The sequence below is a fragment of the Alosa alosa genome, chromosome 7, assembly GCF_017589495.1.
Source record: "Alosa alosa isolate M-15738 ecotype Scorff River chromosome 7, AALO_Geno_1.1, whole genome shotgun sequence".
Lineage (NCBI taxonomy): Eukaryota > Metazoa > Chordata > Actinopteri > Clupeiformes > Clupeidae > Alosa > Alosa alosa.
In genome coordinates, this window is record NC_063195.1 from 36,217,441 (window position 1) to 36,234,460 (window position 17,020).

General features: G+C 38.5%; 1 protein-coding gene across 1 annotated transcript in view; it reads right to left on the reverse strand.

The window, feature by feature from the left end:
* The window catches only part of LOC125297903 (heterogeneous nuclear ribonucleoprotein L-like), a 46,111-nt gene that overhangs the window by 4,844 nt on the left and 24,247 nt on the right, over positions 1 to 17,020 (reverse strand). The window contains exons 8-10 of the mRNA XM_048248459.1: positions 13,722 to 13,936; positions 10,074 to 10,195; positions 5,965 to 6,166 (exon numbers count right to left, since the gene is read on the reverse strand). Coding sequence (XP_048104416.1) covers positions 5,965 to 6,166; positions 10,074 to 10,195; positions 13,722 to 13,936 — 539 coding nt within the window. The remainder of the gene's footprint in view (positions 1 to 5,964; positions 6,167 to 10,073; positions 10,196 to 13,721; positions 13,937 to 17,020) is intronic.

The following is a 17,020-nucleotide window of genomic DNA, read 5'->3' on the forward strand; positions in this document are numbered from 1 at the left end:
GAAATGCGCGTGCGCAAGGCTTCACGACACCAATCTTGCTCCAGCGGCGAGTTCACAACACATGATTGGCACGATGTCTGCACAACACAGCACATAATTGGCTCAATGTAGTCACATCACACCACATGATTGGCTCAATGTATTCACATGTCGACGTTTTGGCGAGGAAGGGGTGGGATATGTTTAGACAGCGTTACAAACTAACCCCATGCATTTCTATTGAGGATTTTTGGAGTGCTGTGTCTCCTCATTAGAAAGTCTCTGTCTATAGGCACTGAAAATAACTCAACCAAAATACATACTGTAGTAATACTATTTTTTCAGACGTTGACCGTTGCCACGATGTGCTACATACAGTACAATTACAGTTGTGGCCAAATTTGTTGGGACCCTTCGACGAAAAAGGAAGAACCCTCAACTTTTCCCTGAAAGAATCCAAAACTTAGCATTCATCACTATTTACTTCATGTTTAATGCAAATCAGACTTTGCTTTAAACTCTTCAATCAACAGAACAGTTTAGATAATAAAACAAATGAACATGGCATGGACAAAAAATATATCCTTTACCTAGTAGTGTGTTACTGTGTTGCACAGCCTTTACAGGCTAGCACTACCAACAAGCATTTTCTATAGTTCTTAATTACACTTCTGCACCTGACAACAGGTAGCTTGGCCCACGTATCCTAAATAAACTGCTACAGCTGTCTCAGGTTCAAAAGGTGCCTTCTGCAGACTACATGTTTAGGCTTTTTCCATTGATGTATTCAGCCCTAGGCTCATAGAAGACCACTTCAAGTCCACTGCTTTTTTTCATAGCTTTCATAGCTTTCTTTGGTGCTTTTAATTTTGTTTTGGGTCATTATCTATTATCATTATCATGTCATTATCATTTAGGGCAGCCGTGGCCCACTGGTTAGCACTCTGGGTTGCCGGTTCGAGCCCTGACCAGTGGGCCGCGGCTGAAGTGCCCTTGAGCAAGGCACCTAAACCCTCACTGCTCCCCGAGCGCCGCCGTTGCAGCAGGCAGCTCACTGCGCCGGGATTAGTGTGTGCTTCACCTCACTGTGTGTTCACTGTGTGCTGTTTGTGTTTCACTAATTCACCGATTGGGTTAAATGCAGAGACCAAATTTCCCTCACGGGATCAAAAAAGTATATATACTTATACTTATCTTCCCTTTTTGCACAGATTTTAAGGAACCCCATGCTAAACACAGCAAAGCAGCCCCAAAATACTGTATAACCACATCTTACTCCATGGTGTTCTTTTCTTTGAAAGCTTCATCTTTTTGTCTGTGAACATAGAAGTATAGTGACTTGTCAAAGTTCCAGTTTCACCTCATCAGTCCTATAAGGACCGTTCATCCAGATGGATTGTAACTTACAATATTATTTTTTACCAGTTCCAGTCTGGCTTTTTAGGTATTTCTTTCAAACAGTGTTGTTCTCCAAGATGCCCACTGCTGTCCAAAAGGTGACAGATGTGATTAGATACTGATGTACCTTGACTTTGGATTTCACCTTGGAAGTATTCTTTAGCTCTTTGTCTTTCAATTTGTCAAACATTTTGTCCAGGCCATTTCAGAATATCTTTTTACTCTACTGCATACCAAAATGTAGTGCCCATTGATGAGGGAAATACAGTAGTTTAGTTTCGCATTTTATTTGTGATGATCCAAATTATAGATTTACACGATTAGCCCACTTTACCCATACAAATGAATGGCTACTGTGCTTTTGGTTGACACGCAGCCTCCTCCATTATCCTCCAGTGTTACATACATATTTTGATAGCTGCCATTTCCCCTTAGCAGGGGCAGAGTGGGACACTAAGGTGCTGCCTACACGGGGACGACGAAATTGGTATTTTTGTGAAAACAATAACGTTTTTAATCACTTTGGTCTTGTGTCCACATGACAATGGCATTTTAGGTACCTGAAAACGCACTTTTCCGATAACGGGTTCCAGAGTGGGAATTTTCAAAAAATGCAGCCCTATCTTTGCTGTGTGGACATAGCCTCGTGAGACCATCCTGATCTCGCGAGCTTCAGATTTTCACTCGCAGATCAGTCTGGCATCTCTCCGATAGAGAAAATTTGGAGCAGTTCACCAAACGAACGTCCAATCAGCATTGGTTTTGACGTGGGTTTAGGTGTGACGCGACTTCCACGGATGAGATGAGCATAGCTATCGCTGAAGTTTTATCCGAATATTTGAGTATTCCTGGGGAAGCTAGGAAGCTAGGAGTCTCTCCAATGTAGCTGGGAGGAATGAAGGAATTGATTTGGACCGTCTATCACCAACATAGGTGGTGATAGACAGATGGTTTATCCAATCAGCTAACCAGTATTTTTGCTCATTTTTTATGCGGAGCAAATGCAAAGCAATCCATCTGGCGGAGTCAAGTTAGTGTGGACAGGCAAAACTGTACTTTTCAACCAAGGGGGTTCAGAAAGCATACTGTACCCCGTAACAGAGGCTCTGAGCATAGGCCTACCTGTCAACTCTCCCACATATTTGAACTTGTTTTCCTGCTGTCTTACCATTTTAATATTTTCCTGTAAAATATCCCATATTTTAATACTCTCATAACATTAGCCCTGCCACCGGACCTGTCAGTCTCTGTACTGTTGTCCTGTTGCTACCCCCTTGCCCTTCCAGTGAAACGGATGTTTTAAAAGCATTGTTTTGCTTGCTTTAAGGCAACATTAAAGTGATAAGCCTATTTAAGATAATTTAGTTTATGTGAGAACATGATTTGACGCCAATCTATAAGCAAAGTCACATTAGACCTAACTCCATACCTCATTTAGTTAGTGCAGCAGTTTTGTAGTGTTTTGTGAATTCTTGCTGTTAGCAGAGGGACAGCAACAGAAAGATTTTTCCCGTATTTTGTGTGAGAAACCCTAGAAATCTCCCTTATTTTCAATGCTCAATGTTGACAGCTATGGCTCTAAGGCTAATCGTGGACCACTTGGAGTTAGCATTCAATTGACCCCCATTCATTTTGGCGTCACTTTGATATCAAATAACTTTACATCTGAAGTGTATTAAGTCTTTATATGATAATTTTCTATTTCCAGAAACACAACATTGTGTGACTGGCTTCATCACCTCGTATGAAGTATTTTTTTTCTCGAAACAAACGCTAAAAGTTATGAGCATGTGACTTTCAGTCGCAGAAGTAACAGTATTCTCTAGATAAGAAACTCGAAGGCAGACTAAGGGAAAGTCCACAGGTATGTTATTTAGGAAAGCAATGAGGAACAAAAACAAGTGATGTTTTGTTGGGTTGGTACTCGTCAGAACAAATCACCTACCATCACTCTGCACATTATTAATTTGCTTAACGCGGCTACCAGGCTACTTACTGTGTTTCAGTCCATTTCTCTGTTCAGTCTTTGTCACTCCACTGACACTGAGGATCATGCACGTTCAGAGGGGGGAGCTATGGGTGCCTGAGCCCCTGCCCCTTTGCCTAGGAATGTCCATAAGTGCCCTTTTGAGTGTCCATTTAAATTATCAATGCTTCATAAAATTACTCATAAACATTTAAAAATTAACCTGTGAAAAAATTATTTGAGAATAAAAAATGTTTAAAAGTAAGTAAAGGTGGTGGCCTCATCTACCTGCGCTGCTGCCGGTAGGTGACGTCATAGGCTATCAATGTGACCTTTCAATTTTGCCTGCCTGCAAGATGCGCTCAAGGTATCGTTGTTTTAAGAGACGGTGAAAAGCAGGGTAAGATCAATAGACATTCTGTTTCCAAAACCATTTAGCTGATGTTGAAAAATAAACTATAACATTTATCTTGTTTTGTAGTGTCATTTTGAAGTATATGTTTGCCAGCAAAAAGCTTTTTAACAAGCATAATTTTAAACTGAATTAGTGGTGTTGTTCACTGTGGAAGACCTAACATTGCTGGAGCTTAATCGAGCTGTTACTGAGCTGCAATGCTAGCAATAACTGCCATGGTAGCTGCCTTGCCCTCACCGAGCTACTGATTTGGCTGCTGCATCTGACCAGAGAGACTGCTCAGGACTTCAGCTTCACACTGATCTGCGCTTCTAGAGCTCTGCTGGTAGCCTAGTGTTGCCTGATTAGACTGTTCTGGGGCACCATAGTGTGCCTTGGGGCTCAGGACTAGAGAGTCACCACATAGACTTAAGTTACCAATATCTTCCTAAGAAGGTCTCACAAAATATCTTAAGCAGATTCACAAAGGTGTTTTTAAACCTCAGAAGTGTTTCCAGCTTCGTTCTTATCATGCCGAATCCAATTTCTTCTTTATTCTTCTTAAGTTGACATGCCAGTTGTTTTAAATTAGCGTAGGTAAACATCTCATCAGTCCCGCAAAAAGGGCATAATACTGCAGGGCTGTGTAAGGACCAGCCTTTTGGCCAACTCTTTTTACATTTCTAAAGAATGCCTTTTGCAGTCAATTTACATCTGTGTGGGTACTTGTTGCTCTCTATTGTCTTAGGCTACCTCTACACGAAACCAATGGGTGTATTTTCTCTTACCGCTTTCACACCTTTAACGATAGCGGTAAAGAAAAAACTTGTGTGCATAAACAGAGGTGAAAGCGGCTAAAAGTGCTGTAGTGCATGTGCCAGACCAGTCGATGGCGCCGGGCTGTGCAGAGGCTTCACGCTAACTATGCTATTCATGTTACTTAGCTAACTTAGCTAATCATTTTTAGCAGTTTTGCTAAAAATGCTAACTAGCATGCTAACTATGCTAACCATGTTACTTAGCTAACTTAGCTAATCATTTTTAGCAGTTTTGCTAACAATGTAAACATGCTAACTATGCTAACCATGCTAACTAGCTACAGTTGGTAGGAGTCATAGTTGATGACAAGTAACAGTTACAATGGCTGAACAGTTAAAAAGTTCAGTAGTTTAAAGGGTTACATTGTTTAACAGTGGATTATTGTAGTGAGGACTTTTATTTTGAAACAGTTTTGGGCAGAGGAAACAGTTGAATAGGATGTGTAGTCTTAATTGACCCAGATTGTATGTATTGAGGCTGCAGGTGGCCTGAACACCTGCCATGGGATTCTAAGCTTGTCCCGATATGATGTTTGAATAAGTCTATGGGGATTTTTAAAAGTTTTTCAAAGTTTGAATAAAAGTTTCAAAGTTGAAAAAGTTAAACGTTTGAATTCGTTACAAAGTTTGAATGAAGAAATAAACTGTTCAAGAGAAATAGCGTACGGAAAAAGTGGTGAGCGGAATAATAATAATAAGAAGAAGTTGTTGAAGTTGCCTAGGAAGAACAGTGCAGTGTAAAAAGCCTTGGAAGAACAGTACAGTGCATTTTCATGCACTGTAATAAACTGCTGCAGCTCAAACTTGTTGCTGGAAGTAGCCTATGGGGACTATTTTCAGGTGCTGCGTGATGTCATTGCTCGCTCATGGTGCGCTCACAATGCAATGCATGTTTAATTTTCTGTTACTCTAATTACACTTTCTAACTTGAGAAAAGACTAGTTTTAAATAGGAAAATTACCGGAAATCTTAGTCACTTTTAAGCGTGATGCTAGCAGGCGAGGCGAGATGCTAATGATCTAATCTGATTCAATGATCTATGCTAGGCTGGAGCTAAAAGTGGTACCGCTAGACTCAGAGAATGGCTGGATGAACTGGAGAAAGGTAAAAATCAATTGTTTAACTTGAGGGGAGGTGGAAAATGAGCATAATTCCCCAAATGGTGGAATATCCCTTTAAAGACTCTAAGACCCTAAGACGTTTTAGCTTACCAACCTATTTTCTCTCTTGAGTAGCTTTGCCATAGTTCCTCTTCCAGTGTGAGATATTTGGTCTCTTGCAAAGCTATGCTTTCAAAGAAGCTTCCTTACTAGTGTGCTTTGTGCCTGCTATAACTGCCACCATTCTACCTCAAAATCCTCTTACACTTTTTACAGCATAACGAAAGAACTTTTGGAATGGTAACATACCCTTCGTAGCTCATCCTCTGTCACACAAGGAGGTACATTGTAAAAATGGAGGACACACGATGGTGGCTGAATAATGTTCTTAGAGGCCTGCCCAGCACTTGTGAATCTGTTGTTGCGGGTCATAGCGAAGTCCTTGTAGCTGCTGGAGCCATCCTCAAGTTCAAAGACCTGGCTTGGGATGACTGCCTGCTGCTTGGACACACTGTAGAGAAAATAATATGTTGAGGAAAGAGTGCAAAATGAGACACATGGCATTATGAAAATGAAGTTTATGTGAAGTCTACCACACTATAAGGTTGAACAGCTATATCTAATTCAGAAAATAATAACACTACTGCCATGCTATTGAAAAGCGTAGTTAAGCTAATAACACCTCTACTTATAGTGACACTACTGCCCAACACTGATAGTCTGTAAGCATTAGCCTTTATGTTAGTCTTGGGGCTATGTCCACTATAGCCCATGATTATGTTCTTAAATACATTAAACATTGTGAAAGAAAACTTGGTTATATGCCTGATGGATGGTGAAAATTTTGATCCAAGAAAATAAAAACAAGTCACCTATGGCCAGGTCATTGACTGAGTGGGAAAATACTATAATATTATAATATATATAATAGTAACTATAACTATATATATATATATATATTATAATATTTGGATAACTTAATAGCCAGTGACACACACACACACACACAGAGACTTTATCTCTGGTTCAGTTTTACTTTCTTAATGACAATGAGTCATTCCGTGTCAAATCAGACAAAATACAGGAAAATGGTTGCAGCACCGACAAAAAAGGAGTTTAGATTCCATAACTAAAACCTGTAAAATATTTGTGTTCACTTCTATTGTTTTCATAGTCTTAGTAAAGTACCAATACTGTACCAAGTCCCTTTCACAGAATAAATGCATGTAGTTACAGGTGTTTTGGGAACACCAAAATGAACATTTACAATAAACAATAGATTTTAGCGCCCCCTCAGGTGAAACACAGCATAGCATTTTGCTCCTTTTACAAGGCATTAAAACAGAATGGCTACATTTTCCTTCCCATATTTCAAAAAGAATAAGACATTCCTAATATCTTGAAAATGAAAAAGATGTCAAATATCGAATTATGTACTAGAAATTATATTTTAACCATTGACCTAGAATAGGCCTTAATTGGGGATATCCTTTCATGTTCCATTATTCATTCATCGGTGGCTATGAAGTTTTCAAAGGCCATTTGAGTATCTTTATACGTCTTCTTATACAGTGAATATTGATGTCCTGTCGTGGTAGTGGCTGGGACTGGCACCCTTTTTCCTTCATACAATAACAGACTCTGACTCAGAACAATATTTGGGTATACAGGCTGACTGCACCACTTACCAGTGTTGTTACCAACCACACCTGTGCTGCATCATATAAGTGCTAAAAGCTGCAGAGGCCAATTTTTTTGCATTTTACAGCATTTTTTTTGCTACAAGTCATGGTAAGAGTGTGTGTTAGCATTGGTGGCACTGTTAAGCGTCTAGCTGCCAGAGTCCAGAGGATGGCCAGATCCTCTCAGCTATTTAGTTCTTCAACTAGTGTAAGTGTAGTGTAAAGAATGAGTTAATATCTTATAAAAGGAGCAAAATGCTATGCTGTGTTTCACCTGAGGGGGTGCTAAAATCTATTGTTTATTGTAAATGTTTATTTTGGTGTTCCCAAAACACCTGTAACTACATGCATTTATTCTGTGAATGTGGCTTGGTACAATATTGGTACTTTAAACATTAAATATCCATATACTTAGCTATTTTCACATATATTTTTATGGTACTACTAGCTACCCCACATGCAATTTCAGTTGCTTGAAAATGACACAAAAATACAAACACCTTCTTTTATCCTTATTATTGTCATGGTCATTTGATATGGAGACTTTCATAAACTGATGTATTTGAAGGAGAAATAGTGACTGATACCAAATGAAAAAAACAAACTGCTTTTTAATACCCTCAATATCACACTTAATGCACATTTTTCCAAAATCTAGGGCCCTTTCGAAAGTCAGGAGACATTTAGTAGATTTAAATTGTTTACACATGCTTTTTATGAGTTGGTCTTCCACTCTAGAAAATTTGAGGAGGCTAGGGAAAATATTTGTCAAGATAATAATACCCAAACATGGCACGTGTTTTTCAAGCTGAAAAAATGAAAGAATTTCAAGGTCTGAAACAGCTACGAAGACAGAAGATTTGCACAGAAATATTTTCACAGGCTTTGGTTTTAGGACCCATTGATGATATAGACAAGGGGCCTCATTTATAAAGCGTTCTTAAGCACAGATTTGATCTTAGACGGTGCGTACGCTCAAATCCATGCCAACGCTCAGATTTATAAAAACCGTCTTTGACGTGTAAAAGTGCTTATCTCCACGTCGGGTTCAAACTTGACGTACGACCATTTCCTTGTGGTATTGCCGGGGTACTGCAAGTAATCTGAGGTCTAAGTGCGATGCATTTTCAAAATTCCAAGACCAACGATCTCATGTCTTTCTTTGCCATATGCATGATCAATATCATGAGATTTTTAAAGACGTTTTTGGACGCAGCTTAATGTTTCATGGTTTGGCATAAAACTGCTAATGAGAACTATAGCCCACTTAAGAAAGTGAAAAAACGTATTGCTTACTTATTTCATAATATCTATATAATAAAAAAACACCAAGACCTATGATAGAATGATTGAAACATTCTTACAGGTGATCTAGTATATTTAGTATTCTCACCAATCTAATATTGACCATAAAATGTCCAATTGTCCTCGTTTAGGAGAGGAAAAGTACATCTGTGCCAGGGATGTAGTGATAAAATAAGAGGTGGGTGAACTATGAATTCTGAAATCTCGGTGAGGTGGACTGCACCATGCGGTATCGGATTTTTAAAAAAGGCATTTGAACATGTTTAATAATGGTGGAGGTTCTTGTGCAGTATTGGGAATATAGGATAGTATTGGATAATACAGTTTTAAATGTTAAAAGTGAATAAACTCTTTTGAGAGGTGGATAAACTCTAATAAGAGGTGGGTAGGCCTAAACTCTATTTCTGAAATGTCAGAGGTGGATAAACTGTGTTTACTCACGTTTAGCCTACACTACATCCTAATTTGCGCTCATAGGCCTATTTCCAGCTTCGTATCAGAAAGGTAATATTTGAATGTAAGCTATACAATGTAGGCTATAGCTATTTTATATCATATATAGCCTACACAACCAAGGGACGGAAGTTATCCTCTGAAAGCAGGGCATCTTCATATTTAGTGTTGCGTCGGAGTTGCGTAAAAAGGTGCTGAGCGCGCACCTGTTTGCTTTTTTTGACTGGCAGTGCCCAAGATCAGATGACAATACGTTAGTTGAATAATGTAGGCTAAAATATAAGGCTAAAGCAAACAATAAAGGACAATGTTTAAGCCATATGACATTATTGAAAGAAAACGATAGCAAAGATATGCAGAATAAATTAATAATAACCGGTGAACTAGGCTACTTTTTCAGCAAAAACATAGTCTATCCTAAAAGAAACATTAAGCCTACATGACATATCACGCTTATAATTTAGTCCTCTGTTTTGTAGGCTAAATCAGCATATTACCCTGGGTCATATTGGAAACGTACAGTAGCCTACCGTAGTGTACCATAACGTACATGATTATGCTGTAGGCCTAGAGGTCTTTCCTTCATAAGCTAGGCCTACCCATTTTTTTTTTCTACAAAGTAGGCCTAAACATACTAAATGTTGATTATTCACATTGCTGCAAGCAAAAGGAATGAAAGCGAGCAGAGGACAATGGACATGGATGCATACGATCTCTTTCCAGAAAGCTTTGCTGGAAAAAACATAATTAGTTAAGCTATTCGAACTGACGCATATAGGTTAGGTAACATCAGATGGCATAGGCTAGGCCTATACAATGTTTTCAATATATAATTTTACATAGGCTACAGCTTTTAGACCATTGATTTCATTAAAACATATGATAATGTAGTGAGTGTCAGTGTATCTATCTAAATGCACAGCATAAGTAAACACATTATATGCCACTGATGAAAGGCAAGAGAAAGATGCCTCTCACCAGACATTAAGCCTCTTGCTGAAGACCTTGATGTTGTTGAGGTGTGTGATGGCTCGGTCCACAGCATATTCATCACCCATCTCCACCAATGCTGTGCCTGGCACACTCTTCATGAACTTCACCTGACAGAATCAAAAGGAATCTCAAACATCTAAGTGCTTTACTTAAGTATGCAAACTTCAACAATGTCATTATTTTCAGACAAAAAGCTAATACAAGCCCATTAATACATTAGATAGATAGATAGATAGATAGATAGATAGATAGATAGACTTTATTGATCCACAAGGGGAAATTAAAGAATTAAACCCCATTAAACCCCACCTTCCATAAATAGTTAAAAATAAAGCTATTTTTTTTAATGTTAGGTGTTCCAATCATTAAACTAGGGGTCTGCCAAATAATTTGACTCCAAATTTCTCCCCTCAAAAAATAATTACAAAAATAATCTATAAATATATCAGCGAAGAGAGGGGATGATGTTTGTTTCAAAAATCGAAAGTAGCTGTGATAAACGATAGTAGCAAAGCCTACAAAATTGAAGTCGAAAGAACAGCAAATGTAAGTACTGTACATTGTACATAACTAATGTACTAATGTACATAACTAGTGATGTGATTTATTATCAATTTGTAAAGGTTATACAAAGTAGGATGTAATGTTAGGAATCCCTGATCAATGTGATCAAAATCACTCTCCCAGCCTAACCAAAGTTAACGCAAAGTCTACACCCATTACAAAACATTTCCCAATGGAGAGTGCCCAGACTCTCTTCACTAAGTGAAACAAAGCAATGAGTCTGGTGAAACCAGGCTAAAGGTGCACAGCTCCAAAAGGATGAATACCAGAGGGGTTGCTGAATGTCATTCTCGGGTGGATCTTTGGCTTATTTGAGGAGGTAACAAAAAATAGCTAAATGGGCACCAACGGTATAAAACACAATGTTTTAGTGCAGATCTTCAATGAGACAAGGACCCCTTGTCAGATACACAGGACCCTTAGCCTAGCCTATGAAAATGTGTGTGTTGCTAAACCAGGCAAATAAAATAAACTAATGTGTAGGGTTGCCTAGTGCCATTTGTAGTGGTGTTGTAGACCAAAACAATGCAAAACCATTACAGTAATACTTATTCAAAGATTCATATATGTATAGAACATCTCATGCATCAGTTTTGGAGAGCCATATCCAATGAAAAATAAAAGGTACATTTTATTTTAAGCTATGATGAACTAGAACAGGGGTTCCCAAACTTGGCTACAAGGTTCTAACCAAGGCCCTCCTTTTTGCAGGATGTCATCTAACCCATCGACGATACTAAAAATACTAAAAGCCTGTTTGTGTGTAAGGGGGGGTGAGGAAAAGGTGTGTGTGTATGGGGGTTAGGTGGGGGGCGGGGGGGTTACATGTGTGTGTGTGTGTGTGTGTGTGTGTGTGTGGGGGGGTGATGAAATGGGGTGTGATGAAATGGGGGGTATGTGTGTAAACTAGAAATGCAATTCCAAGGAATTACCAGTGCATGAAAATGCTAAAGTTGTGATGTAAAATATCATGTATCATAGTTAAAATAGATAATACAGAGATGGTTACTACGGTGATGCTAGGATAGACATGGTGGCTGCATAGCTTAATAAAAGTTGATAGTTTAAAAGTAGACTGTTTAAAAGCTGAATGTAGTTAAAAGTTGTTGATAGCCAGTAGATAGTTTAAAAGTTGTTGATAGACAGCTAGTTTAATAGATAGTTTAAAAGTAGACCGTTTAAAAGTTGAAGGTAAATAGTTTAAAAGTTGTTGACAGACTGGAAGTTTAATGAATGTGTATAGGTAGATATTTGGCGATAATTTGTGAAAGTTGGAATGGCTCTATAGTTTGCTAGCAGTTATGCTAAGATTTTTAACTATGCTAACCATCTTTACTTAGCTAATGTTTTATAGCAGTGCTAGCAATGCTAACATGCTAACCATCTTTACTTAGCTAATGTTTTCTAGCAGTTTAATGAATGTTGATATTCAAATAGTTTAATGGCTGTGTATAAGTAGATATTTGACGATAACTGAAAGTTGGAATGGCTCTAATGTTTGCTAGCAGTTATGCTAAGATTTTTAACTATGCTAACCATGCTACTTAGCTAATGTTTTATAGCAGTGCTAGTAATGCTAACTATGCTAACCATGCTACTTAGCTAGCTTAGCTAAAATTTTCTAGCAGTTTTGCTAAACATGCTAATTATGCTAGCAATGCTAACATGCTAACTATATTAACCATGTGACTTAGCTAACCTAGCTTATCATTTTTAGTAGTTATGCTAACTATGCTAACTAACATGCTAACTATATTAACCATGTGACTTAGCTAACCTAGCTAATCATTTTAGTAGTTATGCTAACTATGCTAACTAGAATGCTAACAATACTAACATGCTAACTATGCTAACCATGTGATTTAGCTAACCTAGCTAATCATTTTTAGTAGTTATGCTAACTAGCATGCTAACATGCTAACTATGCTAACCATGTGATTTAGCTAACCTAGCTAATCATTTTTAGTAGTTATGATAACTATGCTAACTAGCATGTTAACAATGCTAACATGCTAACTATGCTAACCATGTTACTTAGCTAACTTAGCTAATCATTTTTAGCAGTTTTGCTAAAAATGCTAACTAGCATGCTAACAATGTTAACACGCTAACTATGCTAACCATGTTACTTAGCTAACTTAGCTAATCATTTTTAGCAGTTTTGCTAAAAATGCTAACAATGCTAGCAATGCTAACATGCTAACTATGCTAACTAGCTACAGTGGGTAGGAGTCATAGTTGATGACAAGTAACAGTTACAATGGCTGAACAGTTAAAAAGTTCAGTAGTTTAAAGGGTTAAATTGTTTAACAGTGAAATGTTGTAGTGAGGACTTTTATTTTGAAACAGTTTTTGGCAGAGGAAGCAGTTGAACAGGATGTGTAGTCTTAATAGGGCCAGTTTGTATGCTTAAAGCCTGAGACTGGCAGTTGATCCAGGTGGCCTGAACACCTGCCATAGGATTCTAATTGCTTAACGGCCGTGATTATGATGTCTGTCGGCAATGTTAAGTCTATGGGGATTTTTAAAAAGTTTTTCTTTAATAGTTTAAAAAGTTGAAAAGTTGAAAAGACATAGCAGCTTCGTCCGTTTGAATACCTACGTTAAAAAGTTTGAATTAAGTTTCTAAGTTAAACTGTTCAAGAGAAAAGCGTACGGAAAAAGTGGTAATCGGAATAATAATAAGAAGAAGTTGTTGCCTAGGAAGAACAGTACAGTGCATTTTCATGCACTGTAATAAAATAATAAGATAAAATAAATAAATAAAAACCCTGAAGAGGTGCGAGGTTGATTAGGTATGATGAAGAGAATGATAATTCAGCATCCTGGTGGCTTGTGGATAGAAACTGTCTCTATATCTGCTGGTACAAGTTCGCATGCTCTTGTACCTTCTACCAGACGGTAGGAGGGTGAAGAGACTGTGGCTGGGATGACTGGGGTCAGCGAGGATCCGCTTGGTCTTTCTCCTGCAGCGCTGGCTGTAAAGGTCCTGTTACCATACCATGCTGTGATGTTGCCAGTCATACGTGCAACTACTACTGCTCTAATCTCTTCTAGATAACCACTCACCTTCTCAATGTTTCCATAGAGACAGAAGAGGTTAAAGATACGGGTGCAGTTCATCTTCCCAGGGTGAAGGCCGCTCACCATGGCAACTGAGCTTGTGGCATGCCCCATGTAGGAGGAAGTCTGGGGTAAAGGATAAGCGACCACCTCTGGCAAATCATGTGAGCTTCTCTTAAATCTGGTGTTGGTGGGCAGTGGCAATAGGGGGCAGTGAGAGCCTAAAATGAGAATAAGGAAGAGGGAGCGAGGCAAGAGAGGGGACTTTGTCAACATGACACTGCATAATTGAAGGTCATTGGTCTTCCAACATAATGATCCAAAACACACAGCTAAAACTATCCAAGAATGGCTAAGAACAATAGTTTGGGTGGACCCAGACTAACCTGTTAACATGTTCATCTAGGTTCACCCAGGCTATTAAGAATAGTAAACTATTTTGGAGTGGCCTTCGAGCCTCTGAATCCTATTGAACATCTATATGGAAAGAGCTGAAACAAATAGTCTGGAGAAGACCTGAGGTGACTGGAGCAGTTTGCTCAGTGGAAAGAGTGGGCCAACCTGTATGCTGATGCAATTTTTTTGTCTCACAGAGAGCTTCTAAAGTCTATTGTAGGCAATAATTGCCTCCAACAGCGAAGCTACTTCTGGCGCTCAACAGAAGCGCTCTGTTTGCGGAGCTTATGCTGCAACAATTAGCTTTAACTTTATTACACGGCTCTTCAAAGTGCTGCAGAAAGTTCCATTCACATGAATGGGCCTTCCCAACGTTCGGAGGTCTGTTAAATCTATATTATCACTGGCAAAGTATATAATCACCGCTGTCAATGGCAATGGGTTTTGTGCTTCTGATTAATGTCTTTCAGATCACTCCACAAGAAGTCTGTTTGCTTATTTCAATGGAATTTCATTGAAAGTGAAAGTCAGCTAGTAACACGTTGCCACGCAACACCTGAAACTGTAAAGTTCTTCAATCTGTGTGGCGAACTATTTATTTTGTCAGCGGAAGCCACGAAATGGTAGCAAAATTATTTTTAAAGACCCATTCTTCTACACGAATGCACCTAAAACAAGTTGGATAGGTTGGATACTTGGATAGGCCCTCTCCTCTTAAGCCCAGATGAGTCCATGATTTCCAAAAAGAATTGCAAATTTTGATTGGTCTAACCACAGGACCTTTTTTCACGTTACCTCAGTCCATTTTAAACAAGCTCAGGCCCAGATAAGTCGGTGGTATTTATGTATCATGTCTAAATATAATTTTGTCTGTTGCATGGTAAAGTTTACACTAGCATTTCTCAATTGAGTATCAAACTGTGCTCATAGACAATGGTTATCAGAGGTTTTCCTGAGCTCATGCAATGATTTTTTATTTATAGAGACAGGTCTGGTTTTAATGCAGTGCCATCTAAGGTCCAAAAGACCATGGCTAGTTGGCAAAGATTTCTCTGGATTCTCTGAATATTTTAATGATATTATGTACTGTAGATGATAAATTCCCCAAATTTTTCACAATTTCATGTTAAGAAGCATTAAAATTACATTGTTTCATCATTTGTCCACACCGGTTTACACAAAGTGATGAATACCCCTCTCTGGGATGCCCTTTTTCATACACAATCATGTTGCCCTCATTGTTATCATTGTTAGCCCTAATCAGTTGTGAAACATTCCTCCTTTTGTTTTCTTTATCATTACACACTTTTCCAGCATTTTGTTACCCTGTCCCAACTTTTTTTGAAATGTGTTGCTGGTATCAAATTCTAAATGAATATATTTTCCATGAAATAGACAAATTTGTCATTTTCAACTTTTGTTGTCTGTGTCCATTTGGCAACTAAATATGAGTTTACGAAATTTGCAGATTATTACATTCTGTTTTTATTCACATTTTACACAACGTCCCAACTCTTTCTGATTTGGGGTTGTAGTTAACAGTGGTGTAAATACAACCAGACAGCAGGTGTACAATCCTTGGCCGAAATGTGATGGGCCCATCATCAAACCTGTATATGATAATTGCAAATAATTCAAATGAGGGTTAAAACAAATTAACCTCCTAAGTTAGTATGTAATTTTTATAAAGGAATGAACACCACTATTTTTACATCCACTTTACAGTACATCACAGTCATGGTGACCCTGTTGGTATAGGTAATATATTTTTTATGGTGATTTCATTCTCATTGAGATGTTTTAAAATGAAATGTTAGCTTAGAAAAAAAAATACCTTCAACTTATTATTCTTTTATTATTATTATTCTCAAATTTACAAAGGAACAAGGCCTACTGGAAGCTTGGAAATATGTTTATCCAATGATCTTACTTCCCGTCATTTGTGCTTGGATGTTCATCTAACAGTCTTAAAGGCCATTCATGTCAGGAACGTACGATAACTAGAACATTAACTATAACTATAACCATAAAAGCTTCCACACTGACCAATGTTATTCGCTGCTTATCGCAGTTATCGTTATAGTTTATGTGTGGACGTTGTCATTCATATTAGCTTTTTTTGCCGTTATCTTTCTAGTTATCGTTCTTAGTGTGAAGGATACTTTAGCCAAGGAAGTTGGACAGAATACCCACAGAGTTAACGTCTAATGGCCAAATTACAGGTTTATTTTTGTTATAGAGTAGGAATAGCACTTGTTAAGTATAAGTATATATACTTTTTTGATCCCATGAGGGAAATTTGGTCTCTGCATTTAACCCAATCGGTGAATTAGTGAAACACACACAGCACACAGTGAACACACAGTGAGGTGAAGCACACACTAATCCCGGCGCAGTGAGCTGCCTGCTTCAACAGCGGCGCTCGGGGAGCAGTGAGGGGTTAGGTGCCTTGCTCAAGGGCACTTCAGCCGCGGCCCACTGGTCGGGGCTCGAACCGGCAGCCCTCCGGTTACAAGTCCAGAGTGCTAACCAGTGGGCCATGGCTGCCCACAAGTTACCTGTTACCTGTCATATGTGCACTTCTGGCCACTGTGCCATGTTATATAAAATTGTGTTAAACACTGGCCCATTCAAAAAATGCTAGACCCATACAGTACGTGGCTAATGGCTCCAGGGAAACTGACGCCTGCAATTGGTATCTGTAAGTTACTTTGGATCAAGGCGTCAAAAACTAAAATACCAGTTTTCAGCGCTGTATGTTGATCTCACAAATTAGATTTGCCTACTTTAACTAATTGAAAAGATATTGCTGTAAAAACTGAAAGTGAGTCGGCTGCCTTTTTGGATATCACGTTATCACAATGTAATGACACACTACTGTCTGTAGTGTGCACCTGTCAGACAGCATA